General features: G+C 40.5%; 2 protein-coding genes across 2 annotated transcripts in view; both read right to left on the bottom strand.

Annotated features, from left to right (window-relative positions):
• Nucleotides 1–8156: 8156 nt before the first annotated feature.
• On the bottom strand, nucleotides 8157–12851 carry LOC148103577 (low affinity immunoglobulin gamma Fc region receptor III-like). Its single transcript, XM_087838771.1, has 4 exons — nucleotides 12500–12851; nucleotides 12175–12420; nucleotides 11939–12088; nucleotides 8157–8311 (listed from the first exon to the last, which is right to left on the bottom strand). Exons 1-4 carry the CDS (start codon nucleotides 12849–12851, stop codon nucleotides 8157–8159), a joined length of 903 nt encoding a protein of 300 aa, XP_087694897.1.
• Nucleotides 12852–20703: 7852 nt separating this feature from the next.
• The window catches only part of LOC102799100 (uncharacterized), a 62455-nt gene continuing 61915 nt past the window's right edge, over nucleotides 20704–21243 (bottom strand). Inside the window, exon 5 of the mRNA XM_087838142.1 lies at nucleotides 20704–20894. Within this exon, the coding sequence (XP_087694268.1) occupies nucleotides 20710–20894 (185 nt within the window). The 3' untranslated portion in view covers nucleotides 20704–20709. The remainder of the gene's footprint in view (nucleotides 20895–21243) is intronic.

The raw sequence follows: 21243 nt of genomic DNA, 5'->3' as shown, positions 1-21243 counted from the left end.
CTCTCATCATCACTTTTCAGACAATTCTCTGTAAACCGTAGAGATGGTTTTGTGGGAAAACTCCAGTAAGTTTCTGAAATACTCAGACCAGCCGGTCTGGCATCAACAACAATGCCATATTCACCTTCACTTAAATCACCTTTCAGCATCATTCTGATGCTCACTTGGGACCAAGCATGGAAATATCTGTACTTCTAATGCTGGTGTGCGCCTTAATAGCATGTTCATTTGAGTGTTCATTTCTTTATATATGTTCGCGTGCCTACCTCTGAGTGTCTCAGCCTTTTGTGGGGACAGAAATGAGCTGTTGTGAGTTATAGAAGCTATATTAGCCATGGCTGTGGTTTCAGACTGATATGAATATAAATGTGAGAGTAACAGATACCACACGGTGGCTCATCAGTGTGAACCGGGGGCACAAAAAGTACCAGAATATTTAAAAGGTTAACATTAAAAGTTAAAGATGAATATCATTTAATGTGACATTATAAGGAAAAATTACTGATGTTTGTGTAAACAACAGGTGGATACATGCCACAACATTAGAACAATCGACAAGTAGAGTTAATGACATTAAGAGCACTCCCCCAGCAGGACAGTTTACCCCATTACACCAGAAAACACTCAGGACACAGGCTGTATGGCCTCATTACTGCAATGCTCTAACACTACATAAAAAAAAGATTAACAATAATTGCATTAAAACACATCTTATTGTTTGAGATAATTATAATTTCAAATATATATTTTTTTAAATATAAAAACCTGTTTTGCACTGTGTGATCTGACAGTGCCGTATGCTGTGAACTGAATGCTGGCAGCACAGCACATACATAGGAGGACTGAAGTGTACAAGAATATACTCTGGAAAAAAAGAAAAGCATCCTGCAAAAGTAAACCAAGCCTTTCCCAAGGCAAAGAAATGGGATATTCTTCAATGACCAAGTCAGTCAGTTGATCTCAGCCCAAAAGAGCCACTTTTCAGTTAGTAGATACAAAACTGAAGACAGAGAAAGTCACAAAGAGCAAATCAACACAGTAAATGCCTGACAAAGTTTGTCAAGGATGGAAACAGCATCTGGTGATGTGCATGGCTGATAGACTTCAGGTCCTCATTGTTCAGGACTTTAGGACTTCAGGCCAAGTAAAACCTGTGCTTATATTTAAAAAACAATGTTACTTTGTCTAATTACCTTTGAGCCTCTGAAAATAGGGGATTGCTCATAAAAATTGCTCCAATTCATAACCAATGAATGCCATGCGGCTGTTAAACCATAAAATTAAAGCTGGAAGTTTGCACATCAGTCACATCTTGATTGTATTGTCAAATATGTTGTCGTGGCGTACAGAGGCAAAACTGAACTCTCCTCTAAATTATGTCCATAACTATAACACCCACTGCTGCTGATAACACACAACTCTGTTACTGTAACAACTTTATTTAATAAAGTGCATTAAATGAGAAACACAACACATAAAGTATCAGAACATAGTTCATGAAATTTCATTACAATAAAAACTAGTTACAAGTTGACAAAATACATTCAGATAATTCAGAGACACTACCCTTTCCTCAGATTAATGAAGACTATGTCTACACTACAGTCACAGACCCTACAAGAGAACAATGAACTGATAACTGATAATGAAGAGCGTGGAGGTGAGATAAAGACCCAAAATGCAGGCACAGGCTGACATGTGAGTGAGCTTTTATTGAAGGAGAGTCAGTGTTGGGAAGGTTACTCTTAAAATGTATTCCACTACAGATTACAGATTAAATGCCCCAAAATGTATTTTGTAACGCATTCTGTTACGTTACTCAATGAGAGTAACGTATTCTGAATACTTTGGATTACTTAATATATTATCATGCTGTTTACAACTACATGAATGTACTATTGCTGTGATTTATTACTGTTACTGAAGGTCCGCGGCTCCGAACCGTAGTAAAGGGACCTCTAACTAATACAGTGGGTTCGTGTCGGGCTCGTAGCCGAAAACTAGCTTTACTTTGTTGTCTGGATCAACTTTGCTAGCAGAGACAGAGAGAGGCGTTGAAAGGCTGCTCCAACGGAACTTATTGTTTTTGGAGGAAAACACGAACACGGTGTACTGTCGAGTCTTAATAGCTTACTTACAACTGGGCTCGTCAGGCACTCTTCTTGGCTGCAGTGGTTATTATTATATTTACGTGCTTCCAGCTCCCGTTTCTGCTCGATGACAACTCGTACTTTTTGGCTCTCCTTTTTCTCCCTCCCTCGCTCACAGACACATAACGGGTATATAAATGCCGGCAAGCCACTTTACTTTGTGCTTTTATTTTGAAGAGTACCTTAGCACTTCCTCTTTTATTGTGTCAGACTTCCTGTTCTGTTCTCAGCAAAACGTCACAAACGCGTTGCTTCCGAGTGAGTAAAAACGTTTATTTTTTGAAAATACTCGTGCAAACTATGTATTTTATTCACATGCTATAACTCTGAAAGTTTACTCAATGTGGTTGAATTCGTTTTTTATTGTATATTCATGTCATTTGTTTGTGGTGTGGAAAGACTGGCTAAGAGATGTGCATGGAGGAGGTTGGCTAGCTGGTTCAGCATGATTAGCACCCTTAGAAGCAGAAAGAGGTTGGTTTAATGATGCAAATGATTGTTTATGTATTTAAGAGACAGAAAGGTTGTCGTTAATTAATTTTATTAAATGCTGTAACATAAATAGTTTAAAAACTATTGATTTATGTCAATGTCACTATTTGAGTTAATCAAAATAATTTTCTATAGTAAAATGTGAACATTTCTGCACTTTCTACTTAAATGTTTAATGGCATTTGTTTGTGCATCTTTATAGTTTTCACGGTGCCATATTGTCGGTGGTTTAAAGAGGAGAGAATAAAGTTGCATCAGTCGAAGCTCTCTGCGTCACGAGTGGTCATTCCAAGTGGGCAGCTACAGGGTATGTCAGTCCATTCTCCCTGCAGCACGACTACACTGCCCATGAGGCTACATTCTTTAGGGCGATGCTTGTAACACTCTGCGTGTTGCCTTCATCCATCCATCCATTCACTTCTGCTTATCATTTTCAGGGTCGAGGGGGGGTGCTGGAGCCTATCCTAGCTGTCTTAGGGCAAGAGACGGGGTACACCCTGGACAGGTCGCCGGTCTGTCCCATGAAACCCATGAATAACCAATGATCAGGAAATAGAACTTAAACATAAAACACTGGAAAACACCCAGGACCATGACAGTTCGTGAGCTGGTAAACCACAGTTTCATGTCAGGTGTAGTTCCTACAGATTTTAAACATGCTGTAGTCAAACCCATAGTTAAAAAACCTGATCTTGATCTTACAATTCTTGCAAATTGCAGGCCTAACTCCAAACTACCTTTTCTTTCCAAAATTCTTGAAAAGATGGTTCAAAGCCAATTATTGACATTCCTGGAAAAACTAAATGTTTTAGACGTTCCAGTCTGTTTAAACAATTTCATAGCACTGAATCAGCCCTTTTAAAAGTTTTTAATGACATATTTTTAGCTACTGACTCTGAGGACTGTGTTGTTCTTGTGTTTTTAGATTTGACAGATGTGTTTGATACAGTGGATCATGCCATTTCACTCACTTGTTTTGAGCACTGGGTGGGCATTAGGGGCACTGGTGTACAGAAGGGCGCAGATCAGTTTAATGCTGGGTTGTGCTGTAATAGTTATCCTCGGTCAGAAGGAGAAGCTGACATCCAGGAAGTAGATTGTAACAGGTGGAATTTATTTGTACTCAGATTGGTGGTACGAGGAGATATGGCATAGTGTGGGAGGATGTAGAGGGGTGATGTGGGGTGGTTTCTGCGATCAAGAACAGGAAAAGCATTAGAACATAAATACAGATTAAAGGGTAAGAGAGCTAGCCATGAATTTCTCTACAACAACTATGCTACGGCTGAGCATCAGTTTGACAGCGTTTACATTTATTAAAGCACTACCTAAATTGAGCCACAAGATGGCACTCCAATACAAGGGACACATATTCATATTGAGGTAGTTAGAAAGCAGTCAGCCCTCTAGTTAACCACTACGTAATACAATAATATTACAGCACACAAAGTTATGTGAATTGGTAAAGGGAACAAAAAAAGCTGGAACAAGGCTAGAAACTAGCCATAGCTATCATTAACTAGCACATATGCCAAAGGTAGCTAAAACCAATGCGCACAAGTATTAGGCTAGAGCATCTTAAACGTGGAATGTTAACTCACACACCATTCACATCAACCACAGGGTGGGCTATTTGGTTTTCTTCCTCTCTTCTCCTTTCTCATCAGCCCAGGAACAAGTCAGGCTATCTCACTCAGGGGTCCCATGAATCAGAGCCACAGAGGCTGCTGGGTAGGGATGGGTATCGTTTAGGTTTTATCCGATACCGGTGCCAAACTGGTACTTTTGAAACGGTGCCGGTGCTCAAACGGTGCTCAAACCGGTGCTTAAAGAATGGAGAACACAAAATTGGTCCAAAAACCTCTCATGTTCAGCTGTTTTTTTGTAAAAAGATAACAATGTTAGCCTTTTCTGCAGCTATAGGGCATATATGGCATCACTCTTGGCTGGAAGCAGTGCTTAAACAAAAACAAACTTTGTCCAAAAACCTCTCATGTTTAACTGTTTTCCACTTTTTCTTTAGTCATTTTAGCCTTTTTGGCCAGGGTGAAGGGAGTATCTGCCATCAAACAAGAAGACAGCCGCATGTAGCTATGATGATGTTTGCTAGTTCACCTTACATGCATTAATGTAATAACCTGGTTAGCCTACTCAACGTAAATTACACACGAACATCATGAAGCTACTCACGCAGAGAAGAACGGCTGCCGCTGCCATCATCATCCATCACCACCACACCCGCAGGAGATGCGCTTGGTGTGAGGTCTCGCAGCAAGTTATCACATACGGCGCATTTTTCTGCTTTAAAAAAAAAACGCTATGCGTCGCCAGGTGTTTCATTGGATTTGAGGTGTTACCTCCTTTGACAGTATCACAGTATCAGCTTAAAGCACTTGTTGCAGGCTGCTGAGTTTGCATATTTTGCTGTGAAGTACAGCCAGACTTTTGACCGCTTCGCCTTGGGTATTTTTAATCTGTAGCTCTGCTCTAAAAGTACGTACGTACCTGGGCCCGCCTACTATCCTCGGAAACGTAAAATGATTGGCTAGAATTCAAAGTGTGTCACAGCTCAGGAAAAAAAGCACCGAAATGAAGCACCGAAATGCGCGCTGATTTTCGGTCTGGTTACTACCGTTTATGTCAGACACCGGTACCCATCCCTACTGCTGGGTAATGTAGTTGATGCTTACACTGACTTTTCTACCACCGCATTGGTTCAGGTCCTACTTTGCCAGGCAAACTTTTTGTGTTAGTCTCTGTGACCATGTGTCGTCCTCCGCTCGTCTCTTCGGTGGTGTCCCACAGGGCTCAGTTCTCGGCCCCCTCCTCTTTTCTTTGGATCTGCTCCCTCTTGGTTCTATACTGAGAAAACACTGCATTGCATTTCACTTCTGTGCTGGTGACTGTCAGATTTATGTCTCTCTAAAGAAAAAACACACAGCCTTTACTTCAGTGTCTTGATGACATTAAGGTTTGGATGTCTCTTAATTTTTTAAAATTCAGTGATAAAAAGACCGAGGTAATGGTTTTTGTAGCCCCTCTGAGACCCCCAATGTGTATTTAGATTCCTTGGCCCAGTATAATAAGCCAACTGTCACAAACCTGGGGGTCAAATGGACTGTGATCAGTAACTTCACAGTCAGATTAAGATAGTGGTAAACTCAAGCTTCTTTCAGCTCAGGCAGCTGGCTAAAATAAAGCCAATTCTTTCACGGCAGCATTTTGAGACAGTTATCCCTGCCTTTATTAGCACTCGGCTGGATTACTGTAATGCAAGTATTTTATTTATTTTTCTAAATAATTTATTATTAAAAAGTAAGTTTGTACTATGTGGTCTGAAAGTACCAGATGCTTTCAGATTACCTTTCGGAGTTGGAGAGCTTGTTGGTGCAATTTAGTGTCAGTAGATGGCAGCAATGTCCCTGTAGAGGCTAAGTCAAAGGAGCTTGCAAAGAAAAGCGTCTGGACTTCTTTAAGTTACTTGAAGACGTTTCACCTCTCATCCGAGAAGCTTCTTCAGTTCTAAGGTCAAATGGTGGAGAGTCCCAGATATAAACCTAGTGGGAGTTTCCCCCCACAGAGGGACAAAAGGACCCCCTGATGATGCTCTAATCGCCTGAGCCAAGGTGTGAAACTGGGTGTGGGTCCCAATCAGCCAGAGTTTCGGGTGAGTTCATTGTGAAACCTGGCCCCACCCTATCATGCGAATTCCTGAGGTCAGATGTCCCAGGGTGTGAGTGGGCGTTAAGGCGTCTGGGAAGGGATCTCAAAACTGGATTATAGATGGCAGAGAGTTGGTGTCGTAAACCACCGCCTCTGTTCAAAGATGGTCGCTCACAGTGGACATAGATGGCTTCTTTCACTCCTCTTTCAAAACATCTGTCCTCTCTGTCCTTTTGTCCCTCTGTGGGGGGAAACTCCCACTAGGTTTATATCTGGGACTTTCCACCATTTGACCTTAGAACTGAAGAAGCTTCTCGGATGAGAGGTGAAACGTCTTCAAGTAACTTAAAGAAGTCCAGACGCTTTTCTTTGCAAGCTCCTTTGACTACGATGATTGAGAACCTTCACAGACATGTAGAGGCTAAGCCTACGCTTGAAGCCACTGAGGTGGTCGTTAACGGGGGTGACACAATGTCACTTGTATGGATGAATTAAGTAAAAAGTCCAATAACTCCAGCAGTATGTATCTTGTCCTTTTTGGTCTTTATTCCATATAATCTTAACATAACAGTGCAACGGTCACAAACTGTTTGCCTTCTTACAATTAATGACACACCTGACGCCGATTACGTGCGTCTACCTTAAATACCTTTACATGATCAAAACAGAAAAAGGTGACCTCTAGCGACCACATAAGGTATTAACCCAAGAATGGCTCCTACAGTCCCTCTTGATCATCAGAGGGACATTGGTGATGTGTAAACTCCCACCCACAAACACCTTTATGTGCCCACATGCCATACCCGCGGTTATTTTTGGTGTTCTGGTACAGAAACAAAATCTAAAGCAACAAAACCAAGTTTCATCACTGAGTCCACTGCCCAGGCCTCACATATGTGCTTATAGTTAAAGCCATACCAGCTACCATCCATTACTTTAACATACACAGACGTGGCTCTGAGGCATCTGTCATCAGTTTTCTTGGAAACACTTTTACCAGTATAAGTAAATCCATCATACTGTGCATAAAGGTGGGCCAAGCATGTGTCCCGTGTGTGATAATCAAAGAAAAGCCTTTAAGTGTGTAGAAAGAAGAGTTTCATTTCATCATGATAATCATTTTATTTCACAGTGAAACAGAAGGACAGCTGTGCATGTACATGACTCCTGTAAGTGAGCATTTATGGTAGCATAAACTGATTAAACAGTTTTCTTCATTTAAGGAATATTTCTTAACCGAGAACCGTAGTCTCCTGATCCAAACTAGAGAAACATGTGCGTGTTTACTGGCTTTCACACCTCCAAGTAACCCAAAATGCTGCAGACAGACTCCTAACACGTTCCAGCAAGTGAGCTCACATTATTGCATTTATTGCAAGACTAAAGACTAGGATAAGGGGAAACTGCTGTGAAATATGAGTTCCTATAAACATTTAACTGTTATTTGGTGGGGTGGGGGTTTTGTGTATTGTGTATAGCCAGAGCCCACTGCCATATTTTGAGTTCCCTTCAGGTAGTCTGGCTTCCTCCCCCAATCCAAAGACATACAGTTCGTGGGTTAAATGATGATTGTAAAAGGAGGGTGTAAATGCGAGTGCGAAAGGTTTTCTGTCTCTCTGTTTTAGGCCTCGGGCCGCCCACATGACCCTGAATTGTTCAAATGGAGTAAAAATGGATGGTAAGATGGATAATATATGAAAAGTTTCAGATCACATAACATCTGCAGATACAGTTGTTTTTCTTTTTTTCTTTTTTAACAGTTTAACCACAAGATATAAAAAAATCGCAATTTTACGGTCCGTTTGGCCTCTCAGGGCCACCGTACAATTTCAATAAAATATAGAAGACTGCTCACACACCCCTATTAAAAGTCATCTTGAACCATGATGGAGACAAAGGACAGCAGCTGTACATTTTTGCCTCTTCTTGCTTCTCTTTGATGTCGATTTGTCCATGAGTGACATCTTCTGTTCTCACTGCTGAGTCGACTGCAGCTGCATCACTCTCTGCAGACGAAAACACATAAAGCGAGCATCAGTGCAGGCAGTCCTATAGATACTGCTGCTGTTACATTAACGATGACATAAAAATCAGTCAGATTAATTATGCTCCACCTTTTTGTGCAGGACTCAAATGGCACTCGATGCAAAACTGATGTCATACTGCTGCAGGTAAAAATCATTACAACTAATAAATGTCTTGTTTATGTTTCTTATCTTCATGTGCTATTTAAATCATAAAATCTTGTTATTATGGTTTTTATTTATTAAGTATTTTCTTAAAAGGTCAGACTAAGAATAGTGAACACAGCCAAACATCAGGATAGAGAAAACAAAGTAAAAAATCAGTGGCATGAAAGAATAGAAGGGAGAGAAACAACTAAACCTGGTATAGATCCAGAGGGTCGATTCCTAATCATTAAATTATCTAAACTTAACAAAAAGCTACGTATTGTTGATATATATGGCCCAAATGTTACTGACACCTTGTGTGGATCTGGGGGTGCTCTGCCTCTGAGCTGGGGCTCTTGCTTGGGTCTGTGGGGGCTTGGTTACTGGTTGGTGTGTTGTCGGGGTTGTGGGTGGGTGTGTGCACACGGTGCCAGCGTACAGGACCTCTGTTGTCCTGTACGCCAGAAATGGGGTCCTCTTTAACTGGCGGGGAAGTTGTCACATCCTTGGAGGAGCTCCAGCTGGTGGGGTAAAGCTATAGTAGAGGTGGAGAATGAACTCAACCTGGGTGTCTGTTGTCTTACGTAGTCTGGGAAATGATTGGATAATGGGGTGGGTGCAGTTTCCTCTGTGGTGGGGTCGGGGGCTCCTCGGGCTCTGTGGGGCTTGGTGGTGCTGGTACTATTTGCCCCGATCCAAATGGGTGTTAGACTCCACCTCTCTGGGAATACTTCCCCAGGTTTGGGAGGTTATTTCCCCCCCACCACACTCCCTGCCGGTGGCTGATGCCCCTCAGCCATTGGTGCATCGGTAGTTCTCGGTGTCTGGGGCTTGGCGTTCAGGTATGTACCTCCTCACTTCTGGTGGCTTCTTGGCGGGGCCTGGTACCCGTGGCTCAGTCGGGCCCTTTCCGGGGGGTGGGGGGCCCTCAGACCCTGGGCATCTGGACTCGGTTTGCCCTGGCACAGCTGGCGTAGCCGGCTGCCGGCAGATTCTGTAGCCTTGTCACCACAGCCCCCTGTAACGACGAGCTCTCATTGTCACGTTCCTGGGTCTGTTGACCCAGCGTTTTAAGTTTTAGTTTATTTGGATGTTGATGTTTATTTTTAAGTTCTTTAGGCTAGCTAAGTTAATTTGTTTATTAGATTCCCCTTTTGTTTTCTACCCCTGTATTTAGGTTTCCCTCACCCTTTATGTGTTTCATGCTGCGTGTCTTATGTTATCCAGTTCCTGTTGTCATGTCTGCTTCCTGTTTTATTGTGAAAGTCCTTATCCTATGTGCAGTGTGTCTAGCTTTGCTTCGCCCTGTTTCGTTAGGTCTGATTTGTCCCAGCTGTGTTCCCACCTGTTCCCCATCCCTTCATTATCCTCCTGTGTGCATTTAGTTTGTGTTTTCTCATTCAGTTTTTGTCAGGTCATCTCTTGTTCCTTTTCATGTTTCCAGGATTTTCCACATTCAAGGTTTTGTTCTTTGTTCTTTGTGTTCAACATTCAATTTTGCCAGTTTATTTCTATGTAGTTTCTCCCCAGTGTGCATGTGCCTTTTTGTACCTTTTTATCAGCCATATTAAACAGCTCAACTTTTGTTAATATTCAAGGTTAGTCTCACGTTCTTTTGTGTTTTGAATAAATACTTAAATAACAGAAAATATTTAGTATTTACTGCACACTGCAGCCTGCAGTGTGAGAGTGAAGTGCTCTAATAGGGTGATATGATACTACAAGGTCATTAAGATAAGATGGGGCCTGATTATTTAAGACCTTGTATGTGAGGAGCAGGATTTTGAATTCAATTCTGGATTTAACAGGAAGCCAATGAAGGGAAGCCAAAATCAGAGAAATCTGCTCTCTCTTTCTAGTCCCTGTCACTACTCTTGCTGCAGCATTTTGGATTAGCTGAAGGCTTTTCAGGGAGTTTTTAGGACATCCTGATATTAATGAATTAGAGTAGTCCAGCCTGGAAGTAATAAATGCATGAACTAGTTTTTCAGCATCACTCTGAGACAGGATATAATTTTAGAGACACCAAAACTAAGGTAGAGATTGTATACTGAGTATATACTTTAACAAGAGTACTGCTGTGAAACATGAAGATGGAGCTGAAACACAAAGCTATATTTGAACTGACTGACCACAGACCTGCTTTCATGAAACCCCCATAACCATAGAAAAATGCGACAGGATGTCAGAGAAACTCAAAAAATCATTACATGTGGGCTACATTACAGTGAAGTCCACAGTTGAAGGATTTGTGACTAATAAAATTGTGCAGAACTGATTAATAATTTAATGTTTGCATGTGTATGTGTGGCCTGCAGTAAAATTTGAGCAGCTTGTGAGTTTTCATCTGAAACAGGAAACCGGATGATCACAGATTATTATTATTATTAGTTCTGAAAATACAGTTTGCACACAAGGAACAGGACTCACCGCTACAGACTTCTACAAGCACAGAACAGCTACCGTGATCTATGGCATGACTGTAGGCTTTAAATAAGCTTTTAAAAATGTGTATCACTAAAATGATCCATACATTTTCTTAACAACTGGAGCAGGAGGACTGAAGCTTATCTCCACTGGGATAGTGTGAAAAGGTGGGCTGCACACCAGACAGGTTTCCAGTCTGTCACAGGACTAAAAAAGACAACTTAACAATCTATCCAATTTGAAATCATTAGTTAACACCGATCATGTCTTTAGACTGCGGGAGGAAGAACTCACTCAGCACAATAAACTGTTTAAACTGCACGTTAGTGTGAGGTGAAGAGTAAAGATAGTCTTCTTTGCAGGGGAAAGTTTTAACCCCTGTGGTCTGTAACCATGAAAACAGCTCTGTGATGGTTATTGCCGTGCAGACGAACAACCAGAATGCTTTGCAGTCTGTTACTTCCTCATACAGACCTTTATTTTGTCTCATCGCTGTTTTGGGCCTCCTCTTGAGCCAGACAACAATCAGAACATTTGATATCGGCACATTCAAGCCCGTGACCTTTGTTCTAATTTCTTCTGAATGCCTATATTGAATATGATAGAAGACATAAAATATATGTTTGATACCTAAGATTACTTTTGTATTATTATTAGTTTAAATATAAAAAGTACCCTTTGGGCAGCATTGACATGGTGGTTAGCACTGTTGTTTTGGAGCAAGAAGACCCTGTATTTGAATCTACTATCTGTCTGGAGTTTACATGTTCCCTCTTTTTTTGTGTGAGTACTCCTCCAACAACATGCACTTGATAGAGTTAACTGATGATGTGCAGGGTGTAGCCCACCTACCTGGGATACTCTCCAGACCCCCTGCTACTCTAACTGGACAAGCGAATGGATGGATATTAAAATAATAAGGAAAACTCCACAGAGCTGCTTTTAACCAAGTTTCATCTTTCCTTTGAATATTGTTAAAATTGAAAAACATACTAACGTGAGACGTTCATGCAACAGAAAGAGAGTAAGTCTCACCTTTTAGTTTCCTGTCAACATGTCGTTCCACCAAAACAACCAGTAACATCACTACTAACACAACACAGACTGTTCCAGCTGTCAGCAACACGGGGACAAGTGGAGAGGAACCAGCAGAAGAGGCAGGTGGAGGTGTGGTGGTGTTTCTCTCTAAAATAAAGCAAACACAGTCATTAAGTTGTCGTCACATTGTGAATGTTGAAAGCTGCAGAAACACAGACAGGTGAGTGTGTCACCTGTGACAGTGATCCAGCTGGATGGAGACTCTCCATGACCGCTGATGTCACACTTGTAGAGGCCTTCATCAGACCTGGAAACATGCTGGATGGTCATGTGACCTGTAGGCCTATTCCCAATGAAGACGCCATCTTTATAGAAAGCAGCTGGGAGGTTGGAGGGAGTGGTCTTTGTTTTACAGAGCAGAGTGACGTCATCTCCCTCCATCACAGGGAGGACAGGACTCTGCAGGATCACTGATCCACCTCAACACAGAGACAAACTACAGCATTTCATCCATTTACACACAGCTTCATCAACACTAACTCCACACACTCAGCTTACCAGTGACTGTCAGGTTAACCATGTTACTGATGGTACTCTGATTGAACTCACACCAGTAAACTCCACTGTCATGAGGCACCATCATACTTATATTACATGAAGAACCAGCTTTTCCCCACTTTATTCCACACTGAGTCCTCTGTTGTTTGCTTGAGTTTCTTCTCAGAGTCCATCCAGCAGAGCTGTCGTCTTCCTCACAGCTCAGAGACACAAAGTCTCCTTCAAAGAACTGAGAGCTGCTGGGACTCACAGTCAGACGAGCTGTGACAGTTAAAATTAAAAAAAAGATGTCATGGTTGTGCAAAGCAATTAAAATAATTCTCATGTGGTTCTGGCTGCCAACCCTAAACATAAAAGAAGAATTTAACACATATTTGACATATTTAAAAGAAAATCACTGACCTTGGTTTGTTATCCTGCAAGGCATTGAAGCCAAAACTAAAGATAAGTAAAACTTAGGTTAGCATGTAAAATAATAAAGACTGTAATTAATTTGGCTCGTCCCATCTCGTCTATCTCTGATCTCTTGTCCACTTACACTTTTGTCAGTAAGTAATCCTTGTGGGAGGCATACATACATGTAAAAGAATAACAGAGTGTGTTTTTGAACTCTTTAAGAAAAAGATCTATTCATATTTATTATTTTAGCTTGTTGCTATGGTTATATTTATACTTCTAGTCTTAAGGTTTGTTACTGTTACGTTCCTCATTTATAATGAATAATAATGGATTTATATTATATTATTATATATATATTTATATATTTTCGTGACCTCTCAAAGCACTTTACAATTCCACTATTCATTCACTCTCACATTCACACACTGGTGGAGGCAGCTACAGTTGTAGCCACAGCTGCCCTGGGGCAGACTGACAGAAGCGAGGCTGCCATATCGCGCTATCGGTCCCTCTGGCCAACACCAGTAGGCGGTAGGTGAAGTGTCTTGCCCAAGGACACAACGACAGAGACTGTCCGAGCCGGGCTCGAACCGGCAACCTTCCGATTACAAGACGAATACCCAACTCTTGAGCCACGATCGCCCCATTTCAGCTCAAATCTTCTTTTTCTTTATGTTTGTGCGTCTCCCTAGTCCGTTGTGTCCTCCTGTCTGTTCTTCTCTGGTTCCAGTGTTAAGACTGTGTCTCTGTGCCTTTGTGTTTGTTATTGCTTTTGAGCTTCAAGTCCAAAAACTTGTCCATATAAGTTCACAAGAACTCAATAAAATTAAATATTGGAAATCAGAAATCCATCAGTTTATTAGCCCTGTGCACATTTCTGCTCCCACATCTCTAACACCAAATCTGTAACGCTGTTCCTTTAGTGATTATTGGATGTTTTCGAACTCACTGTACTCGATGCATAAGAAACCTTTGTAAACATGACTGGTAACAGTAAGCATGAAGTCGCGTGTCCACTTTAAAGGTAAGCTGATATAATAACTAACTAAACTCTGTCAAGTTCACTGGTTCACAGAGTAAAACTTCCCCTTTAACCTGCTGCTCAGTCCATTCAGCCTGTCTTCTTGCTCTAACAGTACCTTCTCCTCCATCGTTGTTTATTAACAGAGCAGACAGAAAAAGTTTAATATTTAAAAGGAAGAAATTCTTCACTCACAGAGCAGAAATAGTAGAGACGCGTCATCCATTATCCTCTTGACTCATGTGACTCATTTTCTCTTTTTGTCGTAGAGACACAGTAAACTCCGCCCCCTTCCCCACATACTTTTCTTGCCTATATGTAAGATGTTTGTAAAAAGTAGATTAAAAAATCAGGACAGAAAATCAAAAATATTGTTTAACAGAAGATAGTAAAAGAGCAGACTGTCTAATGTTGCTTTTTGAAAATCATCGACTCTTTTTGAATTTGAAGCACCGCGTGAACTGAGAACTGGGGAGGACCAACTGATGCAGTTTTGAAAGTACAGTTTTTCCCAGACACACGATTTTAGCAGCTCATTGAGCCTCCACTCTGGAAACTGTTCTCTGCCAACAAATGGCTCATAAATCGCTTGTGCAGGCTGCTTTCATGTTGTTTTACACCAGTTCTGATCTAAATGCTGAAGCATTAGACCAGACTATGTTCTTACAATCCTCTGCTCTCTGATGTTGGTGAGCCTGTGTGAACTGTGGCCTCAGTTTCCTGTTATTAGCTCTACACTCTTGCTGTTGTTACATCCTATGTCGCGCTCTTCTGCATACCTCGGTTGCAATAAGTGGCTATTTGTGTTGCCTTACTATCAGCTTAAAGCAGACTGGACTCTGACCTCTGTCATCAACTGATGTTTTTTTGGGAAAATCATAGAAAATCAGAAGTTTCCATCTGGCATCAACAACAATGCCACATTCACCTTTACTTAAATCACCTAAATCAAATGAGAATATCTGTAACTGTAATGCTGTTGCCATGTGATTGGCTCATTACATATTTGCATAAAAAAAACAGTGACATTTGTACCTAATAAAATGGCCAGTAAGTTTGTACTGTGATCAGAACAGCTCCTCTTTAATAGCATGTTGATTTCAGTGTTTGTTTCTTTATACGTGTTGTGTGTTTCTCGGCCTTATGTGGGGACAGAAATGAGCTGTTCCAAGTAAAGCAGTGAAGCACTGCTATATTAGCAATGGGCTGTGGTTTCAGACTGATATGAGTGCAAATGTGAGAGTAACAGATACCACAGAGAGGCTCATCTGTGTGAAACTGGGGCACAAAAAGTAAAATACAAATACCGTCACACTTTCACAACAGCCTGAGCTTCACTTGCTCTGTTCTCTGTTTTGGATTTCTGTGTGTGAATGTGAAATGAGAATACAGAGACGTTATTGTTACAGATAAAGTTCCTGAGGTCTGAGGGCCTACGTGGCCCAGCAGCAGAACATATCAGACCAATCACAGGTAAAATAACACAAAGGTTACAGAAAGGTTTTTATTTCTAAATTATTTGAGCTTTGAGCCATTGATGAACTGCAGCACTTTCTCCAGAATTTACACATTAAACATCTCAACCTAGTTTTAGTTGTTTTACTTGGTCCTTGTGTGTTCATCGTGACTGTGCACAAGCTTTTTCCTTATTGCTGCCTCCTTAAAGCACTCTGTGACTGGTTTCTTGTCTTGAAAAGTGCAACATTAATACATGTGGCTTACTTTGCTAAAACCTCCTCAAAACAAACAAACTAAAGTAATCAAACCTTCAACGCTCTAATTAGGAACCATTAAAACCAAAAACAGCTGCCACAGTAATGTTGGTTTTATTGACCCATGTTGGTGGATTTTAATTTATTTATTTATTTAAACAGTTCAGAGGCTACAGAGATGCACTTGTGTGAAGTCGTCTAAAGATCCGTTCATGGTACGCAGAGCTTTGCAGACCCGGTTTAGTTAAATCAAAGATGGTGGCAGCGTGTGTGCGTGTGTAGGACACAGTCAGCAGGAGTTCAGGTGGAAGATATTTACTGAGCTGCTGTAACATTGCTGTTGGCCACATGTCGGCAAAGTTATGTGACACTAGTGATGTTTGTACTTTCAGCATTAACTTGGTTGTATATATATGTGTGTGTATATATATATATAAATATATATATATATATCATAATAATCGGACAATACTATAATATTGTCCATATTATATTTTTTACCACAGTGAGATGATTTTAGTCTCATGAACAACATTAGCTAATTGTTATTTACTAGCTAATCTTAAATGACTGTTCAGTACAGAAATGAAGCCCAACAATCATGTTTTACAGTCCTGTGGTCTCAGCCTCAGATACTCAACTAATCAAAGTGATGTCATGACAAAAATGAATGACCAACAAAACATTTTTCTCCTTCATTTCTGTCACACAAAGCTGTATGTAAGGTTTCTCGCGGTTAGTATCATGGTTGCTAGGCAACCTGAACAGCGCGACGAAGGCTAGACCGTCCCATTTCACAAGCCTCTCACGCACTTCTCGTACTTATAGTACGCACCGTACGTAGTACGCGTAGTGCGCGTACTTCAAGTGTGCGGTCTCTTAATTGGGACACAGCCCTTGTATCTACATTTTTTTTTCCTGTGACATCAAAGGTCAAAGGTCAGATGAAAAGCATCACCGTTAGGCAACTGAAGCTCCTCTGCTGCCACCTACTGGCTGTTTTATTCTGTTACCGATGCCTTTACACAGTGCATGTACCCCCTGGCCAATTTATTAGGTACACATTGCTAATACTGGGTCATGTTTTTCCTTCAGAACATTTTTACTGTATTTATTTTCATAAAAAAAATGTTTGTTATGTTTACAGTAACATTTATAATAAGAAAGAAAAAGTTCTTTAGTTTCACATTCAGCTAGAGAGGGAGGACGGCTGAGCTCCGACATTTTTCAGTGATTTCACTCATTTTAAACCTCATCTGACAAAATGTAACCTTTGAAGGTCAAAGGTCAGACTTAAACAGACTGCTCCTATGAACACAAAAAAGAGACGAGGGGGAGGACATGTATGTATTTCACCCTCCCATTAAGTCATATTTTCATATAGTCATATTTCCTTTGGTATTTATTGCGTTGTTGTAACTGCTGCTCATTTTGTAATTTGTCTTTCCTCAGTGCGTCTACACCAGCAGAGATGTGAGCAGAGGAGGGGAGGAAAATGAGACGTCTTTCAAATCTTCCTTTAAAAGTGATGTCAGTGAAATGATGTTTGACTCAACTGCATCATGAACAGTTTGGTTAAAGACTGACTGCAGCTGGGTTTTATCATCTCAGGTGTTCATGACATGTTTTATTTAGAGACACTTTTGGTTCAATTCATAATTTAGATCATGTGACAGACATCACAACTTTTTAAGAAATCACACACAGAAACAGTGAAGGGCAGAAGGTTTGAAGAGGACGAGCTGTTAAAGGAGTCCTCGTTCTGTGGTTTCTATATTCCAGGTGTGACCGAAGCTGTTTAACCTCTGCATCCTCCATCTGCTGTCCTCCAGATGCCTTTTAGAACCTGGGACATGCTTCCAGCTTCCAGATGTGTAAAAATACATCCCAAACAAAAGCTCAGGTCTTAGGAGGAAACATAGTTTGTTTGTTCTCCTGTAACATTTAAGGTCAAAGGTCACATAAAACTGTCAGGCATTGGGAAAACTAATGATCTTCTACTGCTGCCACCTGCTGGCTGTTATCATGCAGTGACTGATGCCTCTATCTATTTACACACAGGGCATACATTCGGCGGCCACTTTATTAGGTATACCTTGCTAGTCCCATGTTGGGCCTTTTTGACATCTGAGATATTTAAATTCTTCATGGCACTGATTCAACAAGCTACTGGAAACATTCCTCACATGGTCCATATTAAAATGACTGCATCACACAGCTGCTGCAGATTTGTCCATGATGTGAATCTCCTGTTAAAACCACCTGTTGGACTGAGATCTGGTGACTGTGGAGGCCATTGGAGTATTTCTGTGTTCTCATTGTTATGTTCAAGAAATTAGTTTTTTGACATGGCGCTTTATCCAGCTGGAAGCAGCCACCAGACGACACTGTGGTTATAAAGTGATGCACACAGTCAGTTAGAATGCTTCAGCAGGCTATCCTCAGTATGGGGTCCAAAAATCCCCTGACCAATACACCACCAACGAACTGTTACTTCTTCCTTCTGCAGAAGCAACAGGATCGTGCTTCTGCAAAACTCATCAGACCTGTGCTGTAACTCCGCAGTTACCCTCAGTTTAAATCTCTAAAAAGTTCATTTTTCAGCAGATTCTGGGTTATGTGAGTCATCTTCGTACTTTTCAGAGCAGAATGGCAGAAATATAAAAAGGTTCTCAATTTGAACTTCACTGGATCCACTTCATCATGTCTGCATGCCAAAGGGTTGAGTTCTGCCGTGTGATTGGCTGTTTAGATATCTCTGCACCTACTCAGTGGTTTAACCAGCAGTTAAATAGGTGTGCCGAATAAAGTGGTACACCTATTTAGGAGGACTCACAGAGGATGGATTTGTTGTGTCAGTTTGTGTCAGTTTATGTTGTGCTTATTGTTGTTGTTGTTGTTTTTTTATCTATATAAAACAACAACAGACTCGGGATTCCTACCAGCTGAACAGCTGAACAGCAGCTGGAGGCAGCACTGAGCAGATGAACCTGCTCTGGTTGGTTAACCAGCAGCTGTAACGAGAGACACGATTTACAGATTAATTTTCATTACTGTAAAGATCATTACTGATCTTTACAGTAATAAATTATATGGTAAGAATAGACGGAGGATCCTCTGTACAGAGATCTATAAGTCTAACCTGAAAGACTCACTCTTCCAGTTTGGGTATTTTGGCTCCACTTTGGACTTTATCCTCCCATCACAACTGTTCCTTCAGCCCCTGGTGTGTCTCTGTCTTTGTCCTCCTTGGTAAACTTCACTTTCTCTGGTTGGTTAACCAGCAGCTGCTTATCACAGGATTGGCTCAGCTGCAGGACGGGACTGTTTTAGAGAGCTGAGCACTTCTGATCCTGAGTGATGTCAGAAACTGAGCAAGTTGGATGTGAGAATGTGAACAAACCTGATTTTAAAAAAGTGTTTACAGAAGACATTTTATGAAATGTATTCAGTTTATGACAGTTTCTGAAGTTTGTGGAAAGTTTCCTCAGATATATAACTCAGTCATAAAGTGTAGACATTAAACTTTCAGTGGTGCACTCAGTTTGAGAGCCTGCTGTTACACTTTAGTGCCAGTAGAGGGCAGCACCACACCATGGTTTATTCTTGGACAGCTGTGCGAGAGTTGCTGACTTTCCCTACAAACTGCACCAGGTCTGTTAAATCAGCTTCTCATTAAAAACCAGAGTTCATTCATATGACTCATAATGTTAAATATAGAGAACATACAAATAAATTATTTATAAAATCGAAATTATTAAAATTAGGAGACGTGAAATTACGGACACTATTAATTATGTTTAAGGCTAAAAATAATATTTTGCCATTTAAGTTACAAAGAGTATTTTTATTGTGTTCAGGGGGAGAAGATAGCAGAAGGAAATTTTATTTTAAGCATCAGTTAGCTAGGACTACACAAAGATTAATGAGTCCAACGGTTAGGGGTATATGATTGTGGAACTCACTTCATTATAATTCAAAGAATTGTATAAATTTACATTGTTTTAAAAAGTGTTACATGCTTAAAACGATAACTCAATATGAAGAATGTGAATGAAATTGGAGTTCATTGAAAAAGGATCCATTATAATTTTTTGTTTTATTTATTTTAATTTTAATTTTTCTCCTTGTTACTATGTGGAGTGGTATATTCTGATTGTAAATTTGTATATTCTGATTGTAAATTTGTATATTCTGATTGTAAATTTGTATATTCTGATTGTAAATTTGTATATTCTGATTGTAAATTTGTTGTTTGGGTTGGGTTAGGACCGGAGATAAATGTTAATGTTAGTTTGTTCCCTGATTTTTGGTGCCCACTTGTAATATAAATTGGATTGTAGATAGGGGGCGGGGTTAAATAAGAATATTTTCTTCTTCCTGCTCCTTTTCACACATGGTTGTAGTGTTTTTGATAGAAAGTGTGGTTGGTTTGTTTGATTTTTTTTACCAAGTGTGAAATAAATAAATAAATGAAATGAAATGACTACAACCTTCCACCGGGGGGCGCTTTAACATAAACACATGTCAGTTTTTCTTAAAGACAACATCACCAGCATGCTCAGAAGAACTCAACACATTTACATAAAGACAGTTGTGAAAGTTGGGAAAGTGAAATTGTTCCTCCTGCTTTTAGTTTGTGGCTGAAGTTAACCTGTGTGTTGTCTTTGTTGCTCTGAAGGTGACTGAAGTGTGTTTGTGTTCACCACAACAACTCAACGTTTCCATCAGACATCTTTGTGAAACCCACAGAAGCACACGAGAAGATCAAGTGAGACCAAAGTTTATTGAACCTGCAGAGAAACCAGATCACTGCTGTGGAGACGACAGCACACTTAGAAAAAACATAAATAACAGCAAAGTTACTGAAGACACAAAAACATGGATTGCACCTACATTTTAGTTACATTATTATTGTATAAATTATGTCTTGGTCATGCTTTTATTCTGAAAGGCCTGGGGAAGAAAAGGTTCTTTTTGAATATAAAAAATATAAAAACTAGTTTAAGAAAGTTAAAATTTTCCAGCTTCTTTATAAAAGAAAGAATAATAATAACTCTCCATTTGTCTTTCTGGCCTCAGTGGTTGTGTGAGGTTTCCTTCATGAGGAGAACAAACAGAATATAAACCAGTGTGTTTACAGTGAATGTGTCAGGTCTGAGCTGCTGTGTGGACCAGTTAGAGAGCAGCAGCTGGATCCCAGTGGTTGGACTGGTGGACGACTTCAGTGAGGAGTCGATGACATTTGGCTCTGGTAGAAACTCTGCACACACAAACACACAGGAGGAGAATAGAAGCACAAAGCTGAGCCTCTCTGTTCTCTTTATACACAGCAAAGCATGAGGACATGTCAGTGAACGCATCACAGTTACAATAATATAACTGGGATCACATAACATATTGAACTTTGGACACATTTTCTGCTGATATATGAAGAGTACATGAACAGTATCAGATCACACAGCATCTGCAACTTCGCTCAGAACCTTAATACTGCTGCTATCACTCTGAGCCCTCGTGGAGAAAGAGTAGCAGCTGTACCTCTGAGCTCTCTTCTCTCTGATGATGAACGTCCATAACTGATGTGTTCACTTCTCCCTGCTGAGCAGACT

Source organism: Neolamprologus brichardi, chromosome 3 (genome assembly GCF_056152115.1).
Source record: "Neolamprologus brichardi isolate AB-2024 chromosome 3, ASM5615211v1, whole genome shotgun sequence".
Classification (NCBI taxonomy): domain Eukaryota; kingdom Metazoa; phylum Chordata; class Actinopteri; order Cichliformes; family Cichlidae; genus Neolamprologus; species Neolamprologus brichardi.
The sequence above is the reverse complement of the archived record's forward strand: the minus strand, read 5'-3'. Positions and strand labels throughout refer to the sequence as shown.

Coding starts and splice junctions, on each gene's coding strand:
- LOC148103577 (XM_087838771.1), bottom strand. CDS start 12,851: ATGTTTAGGGTTGGCAGCCAGAACCACATGAGAATTATTTTAATTGCT. Junction 12,421..12,499: donor GGTTAACCTGACAGTCACTG/GTAAGCTGAGTG, acceptor CTCTGTGTTGAG/GTGGATCAGTGATCCTGCAG. Junction 8,312..11,938: donor TGTTGACAGGAAACTAAAAG/GTGAGACTTACT, acceptor TTTCGTCTGCAG/AGAGTGATGCAGCTGCAGTC.